Below are 6,411 nucleotides of genomic sequence, written 5' to 3'. Positions count from 1 at the left end.
TGTTTACTCCTAGACTAATTCTCTCTCTCTCTCTCTCTCTCTCTCTCTCTCTCTCTCTCTCTCTCTCTCTCTCTCTCTCTCTCTCTCTCTCTCTCTTTCTTTCTTTCTTTCTCCCTCCCTCCTTCCCTCCTTCCCCTCTCCCCCCTCCCTCCAGTGTTTTGTGCGCGCGCATCGTCATAGCAAGTTTATGCACGTGATATTTATAGTCGGATGTTTGAATGTGACGAATATGCCGTGGGTTTAAGCGGGGGTGGGGGGGAGGAAGGGACTGGGGGCAGAAAGGGGAGAGAGGGAAGTCGCGAGGAGGGCGGAGACGAGGGCGGAGAGGGGAGTGCACACGTGTGGTACGGTGCGGGTCTGCTCCCCCATCCCCCCGGCGCTGCTCGTATGAATGGGAGCGGCGGACGGAGCGCTCCTTCCGTGCCTGTCTCTCGTGTCGTCTGGTGCCACCCCCCCTCTCTCCCTCTCTCACACACACACGCACACGCACACGCACACATATATAGGTGTATATATAAATATGTGCATACATATGTACACATACATACATACACATGCATACATATATACACATACATATACATATATACATACATACTAGAGAGAGAGAGAGAGAGAGAGAGAGAGAGAGAGAGAGAGAGAGAGAGAGAGAGAGAGAGAGAGAGAGAGAGAGAGAGAGAGAGAGAGAGAGATAGTGTGTGTGTGTGTGTGTGTGTGTGTGTGTGTGTGTGTGTGTGTGTGTGTAAATTAATAGGAGGGGTATGTTTAGCGAGAGCGCGCACCGGGGACGCCCCAGCGACCGGGGCCGTGAAGCGCCGCCGTCGAAGGGGCCAGCGGTGGAGGGGAGCGAGACGTGGCTTGCGGGTGGGGGTTGTACGGCGCCGCCATGTGGTCGTGGTCAGGAAATAGGGGGGAAGGGAGTAGGGGGGAGGGAGCCCTGCCCCGGCGCTCTTCACCCCATCACCGCCGCCGCCTCTGCCGCCCGCCGGAGCGCCGCGCGTGGTGAACGGGTGCCACCGAAACCGATCGGAAATGCCGCCGTTATTGCCACCAGATCCGTCGGCCCTCACCCTTCCTCTTTTCCTGCACATGTCTTCCTCCCTCCCTTCCTCTCTCCCTTCCTCTCTCCCTCCCCCTTTCTTTCTCATTACTGTTCTAGTATTTCTGTGTTGGTATGTAGGTGTAGTACAATGGGTGTAAGGCGCTTTTGTGTGTGTTTGCTTGTGTTTCTTTGTTCGAAGAGAGAGAAGAGAGAAGAGGGATGAGAGAGAGGGAACGAATAATCCGGACCCTGTGACCTTCTCGGCGAAAAGTCGGTACCTGCTTGAAGTGTTCTAAATATTCCTGGCGAGGCGTGAGTACATTCCGCCCCCGCCCCTCGAGACTCGCCGGATGTACCTCGCCCGTCCACGAACGAACCTGTCGCGCGGTGTACAATACGGGCGGCGGCGTGTGCTCCCGGCGGGGCGATGTACACTTAACACGGCGGCGTGTACCCCCTTTTGTGGGACCTGCGGTTTGCGCTGCGAAGATCTTTTGTGGGTGTCTGCGTCTGTTGAGGGGGAGGGGGAGGGGGATAGAGAGAGCGAGCGTATGCATTGTGCGTGTGCGTCTGTCTGTCTGTCTGTATGTATGTATGTGTATATGTATGTGTCTTTGTATGCGTATGTCCGTCTGTCTCTATCTGTGTGTGTGTGTGTGTGTGTGTGTGTGTGTGTGTGTGTGTGTGTGTGTGTGTGTGTGTGTGTGTGTGTGTGTGTGTGTGTGTGTGTGTGTGTGTGTGTGAGCGAATGAGCGAGCGAGCGAGTGAGCGAGATCTTGCGTGGGTCGCGAGGCACTTGAGTGTTAATTGAGGGGCCGTTCGTGGGTCTCTCGGTGCGGCTCGCGATGATTCACACCAGAAACATCCGTATCATTGTGGCCGACGTTCCATTGCTCGCCATCCCTCCTCCCCCCCTTCGCACCCTCGCCTCCCTCTCTTCCTCCTCCTCCTCCACCTCCACCACCACCACCTCCTCTTCTTCCTACACCTCCTCCATCCCTCCTTCGTTGTCATCCTCGTTGTCTTCTTCCCCTTCTTTTCTTCTTCTTCTTCCTTTTCTTCTTCTTCTTCTTCTTCTTCTTCTTCTTCTTCTTCTTCTGATACTCTTTCTACACCTACCCATTCTTATTTTCCATCTTATTCTCCTTCTTGTTTTTCTTTATATTTTTCCTCTTCCGTCTCTTCCCCATTTCTTCTTAGCCCCATTCTCGTTATCGTCGTCGTCCTATTATTATTATTGTTGTTGTTGTTGTTGTTATTATTATTACTGTTACTATTACTATTACTATTACTATCATCGATATTATTAGTCTGTCGCTTCTTTACGTTTTTACCTTCTGTTTCCTCGTTTTAGCTCTCTTCTGCCTCCGTTTTTTTCTGATTTTTTCTCATCTTTTCTTCCTTTGTTTGTTCCTTTTCCGCATCTTTTTTTCTAGCTCTTGCCTGTCTTCAAACCGTCTCCTTTCCTCCCCCCCTTTTTTTTATCTCTACCGACTGCTGCTTCTCCCTTTTGTTGTTTTATTTATCCGTCTCTATTCTTCCTCCTCCTTTTTTGACGTTTTTATCTTCTCTCTTCTTTCCTCTGTTTTTTTCGTGTACGTCGTCGTCGTTGTCGCTATTATTGCCATCGTCCAATCATCTTCGTCATATCTTCCTCATTATTATCTGGACAATGTTGGAAGAATGGGAGAAATAGAAGAAAATAGAAGGAAAAGAAAGGAAGAGGCAGAAATAGATCATGGAAAATAATCTGAATGAGGTCCAGTAAGGAACGACCTTGCAGTCATAGATAGATAAATAAATAAATAAATAAATAAATAAATAAATAAATAAATAAATAAATAAAGACATATTTACCGGGGAAAACGTGTGGAGGAAATGCCATAGGTGGATTGGCCAGGTGAACTCAAGGCCGGGTCGGGGTGGAGGAGGGGGGGTAAAGTGGAGTGGAGGCGGGGGTGGGAGTGGCGGGAGAAGGTTCTTTTTCTGGTGTTTTATTGGATAAGTTGAGTGTGTGTGTGTGTGTGTGTGTGTGTGTGTGTGTGTGTGTGTGTGTGTGTGTGTGTGTGTGTGTGTGTGTGTGTGTGTGTGTGTGTGTGTGTGTGTGTGCGTGTGCGTGTGCGTGCGTGCGTGCGTGCATGCATATGCGTGTGTGTTTCGGTTCCTTTGTTGATGACTATTTATGTAGAGTGTAGTTGTGTGCTTGCATGTCTGTGTATGTGTGCATATATTAGTGTTCGAGTGTATGTAAGGATGCATTGACGTAGGTTGACCTATAAGGGCGGAACGCATGCGTGCGGTATGTGCGTGTTCCCATCGTCATAACCAGCAGTGTCCATACTATGGCGCGCTCCTTTCGCGGAATTAGGACGAAGGAAAGGTTTGTATGGGCCACTCCCTCACCCCTCTCTCCTCTCTCCTCTTTCCTCTTTCCTCTTTCCTACTTTCCCACTCCCTCCTCTTGGCTCTCTCCCCTCTCCTCCTGCCTCTCTCCCCTCTCCTCTTCCCCCTCTCCCACTCTCCCCCTACCCCTTGTCCCCTCTCCCACTCTCCCCTACCCCTTTTCCCACTCCCTCCTGCAAGGGTTTGTAAGACATGCCATTGACTGGATCAGCAATAAGGGTATGGAGTACAGGGCAGGGGGTAGAGGAGGCCGTGCATTGGAGGTCTTTAATCTCAATTCCCTAAATTGGAGTAACGCTCTACAAGATATGGTGAGGACCCCCTAGGTGGTGTCCGTTTGGACCTAGGGGAGCTGGCGTAGTAATAGTAGTAGGGAGAGAGAGAGAGAGAGAGAGAGGAGAGAGAGAGAGAGAGAGGAGGAGGAGGAGGAGGAGGAGGAGGAGGAGGAGGAGGAGGAGGAGGAGGAGAGGGAGAAGAAGAGGGAGGAGGAAAAGGTGAAGGAGAAGGAGAGGGAGAAAAAGACAGACAGACTGACAGACAGAGAATATACTAGTGAAAAAGTGCAAGGCTGAGGGAACACGTAGTACAAATAAGTGAGACACTGCGTGGATAGGAGAGGATAGGAGCGCAGATGAAACGAAACAATAGGAGGAGGAGATGAGACGAGAAGAGAGAGGAGAGGAGGCGAGACGAGGAGTGGCCGGGGAGAGGCGAGCGAGTGAGCGAGGAGGAGGGAGGATGGAGGAGGGAAAGGGAGTTACCATTACACGGGTAACGGTTGCCGGTAATTGCATGGTGACCGCACAGGCAGCAACAATTACTGTCCAGCTGTTGCACGTCGGGCGGTTGGCTGGCCGGGCTGGGATTGGCCGGGATAGGATGGGATTAGCTGGGATAGGGGGGGATAGGGTGGCGTTGGTGGGGATAGGGGTGGGATGGGCCGATTTGGGTGGGATAGGTTAGGATAGAATAAGGATGGGCGCTGCTTGAGATACCAAGCTGACGACGTCGAAGCTCTCCTTGTCTTTACTCGAATGTCTGTGTGCCATTTCGACTTCCCTTTTCCTGCTTCTGGTTTTATCCGCATATTTCGATGTCTAAGTTTTTAATAATATTCGTGATAGTATTAATATTGCTGTTTGAGTGATTCATTATTTGCGCGCGCGCGCGTGTGTGTGTGTGTATGCATGCTTGTATGTATGTATGTGATATGTGCGCGCGCGCGTGTGTGCAAGGGGCTAACGACGGCGACGGCGATATGCTTCGCTGGTCGTTTCCTTCTCACGGCGCCGATCCTCTTGCTCTTCCCGTTGAACTCTTGCTGTTGCTGTTTCTGTTGGCTTGCTTGCTGTTCCTGCTCCCGTTGTCTTGCGGTTGCTGCCCCCGTCGGCTCTTTTGCTGTGGATACCCGTTGTCTCTTACATTTTCCGTTGTTTCTTCCTGTTGCTGTTTCCGTTGCCTCTTGCAGTAGCTGTTCCGTTGGCTATCTTGTTGTTGCCGCTCTTTGTCTAATGTTGCTGTTGCCATTGACGCTCTAGCTGGCATTGTTTACTGTTGCCGTTACCCTTTCTGTTGCCGTTGCTGCCGTAGTAACTGCTGTTCTATTACTCTTGTTCATTATCGTTTTTGATATGATCGTCGTGATTATGATCATTATTATTATCATTTTTGTTGTCCATAATTACTGTTGTTGTTTTGAACATAGCGTTATTCTCGCTGATCTCCTATCATTATTTTTTTCATTATAGATACAATAATTAGTCAGTAGTGGCTGTGGAACTGACAGTATTTATTAATATTTTGATAATTAATGTTGTTATTAGTTATTATTTGTATTATAATTATGACGAGGATAAAGATTAATATTTGTTATTGTTATTACCATCGTCACTATCAATGGTAGAAGCAGTAATTTTACCATTATTGCTCTTTTTACCATCAATGTTCTTTTTAAAATAATTTTCGTCTTGTCCCCATTTATAAACTTGCTCATAATTTATTTTATTTCTCTTCGCAGGTAAGTTACGGATGGAGACACGATTGGGCTGGTATGAGGTAAGAGAAAGAGAGGAATTATTATTTTATGGAGGACGAGGGGGTTGAAGAAAAGAAGAAAGAAGAAAACGGAGAAGGGAAAGAGAGAAGAGCGAAGAAAAATAGTGCTGAAGATCAAGGGAAAAAAAGGGGGAAGGGGGGAGGGGGCGGAGAATTGTGTTTGGGTGTAGATGCGTTTGTTTGTATTTCTTTTTTTCTTTTTTTCTTGGGTATAAGAAAATAAGGAAATGTATATGTATGTGAACGGGAAGAGACGAATATGAGAAAGCTTAGATGATGGAAGGGGAGAGAGAGAGAGAGAAAGAGAGAGAGAGAGAGAGAGAGAGAGAGAGAGAGAGAGAGAGAGAGAGAGAGATGAGGAGAAAAGAAGGGATTTGAGCAGATAGAGAAGGCGAGGAAAGTGTAGGCTGATGCAAAGGGGAAGAGACTAGGGTTGGGGGGGTGGGGAGGGGTCGTGCATGGCAGCCTTGCTGAGCGCGGTTGCTGCCTCAAGGTGAGTGGCTTCCCATTCATTCGCCATCCCCTCCTCTCTCTCTCTCTCTCTCTCTCTCTCTCTCTCTCTCTCTCTCTCTCTCTCTCTCTCTCTCTCTCTCTCTCTCTCTCTCTCTCTCTCTCTCTCTCTCTCTCTTTCTCTCTTTCTCCCTCCCACCCACCCACTCCATTCCTGTCCCTTCTTTTCTTTTCCCTCTTCCTCTCACTCCTTTCTCCCCCTTTCCATCTCTTCGATTTCCTCTCCCCCATCACTTTCCTGCCGCGTCCTCCGCCCGTGCTCCTCTTCTTTCCTCCCCTTTGTAAACTCCCACGCTTATCCTCCTCCTCATTTCCTTCCATCCTCCTCCTCCTCCTCATCATCATCATCTTCTATCCTCCTCCTCATCATCATCTTCTGCCCTCCTCCTCCTTCTCATCTT

At 49.1% G+C, this 6,411-nt stretch overlaps 1 protein-coding gene across 1 annotated transcript in view; it reads left to right on the top strand.

Moving 5' to 3' along the window:
• Window positions 1-5,698, top strand: part of LOC119593356 (4-O-methyl-glucuronoyl methylesterase-like) — a 48,237-nt gene extending 42,539 nt beyond the window's left edge. Inside the window, exon 2 of the mRNA XM_037942285.1 lies at window positions 5,463-5,698. Coding sequence (XP_037798213.1) covers window positions 5,463-5,548 — 86 coding nt within the window. The 3' untranslated portion in view covers window positions 5,549-5,698. The remainder of the gene's footprint in view (window positions 1-5,462) is intronic.
• Window positions 5,699-6,411: the final 713 nt, after the last annotated feature.

Source organism: Penaeus monodon, chromosome 3 (genome assembly GCF_015228065.2).
Source record: "Penaeus monodon isolate SGIC_2016 chromosome 3, NSTDA_Pmon_1, whole genome shotgun sequence".
NCBI classification, from domain to species: domain Eukaryota; kingdom Metazoa; phylum Arthropoda; class Malacostraca; order Decapoda; family Penaeidae; genus Penaeus; species Penaeus monodon.
This window is presented reverse-complemented; position numbering and strand designations above follow the sequence as displayed.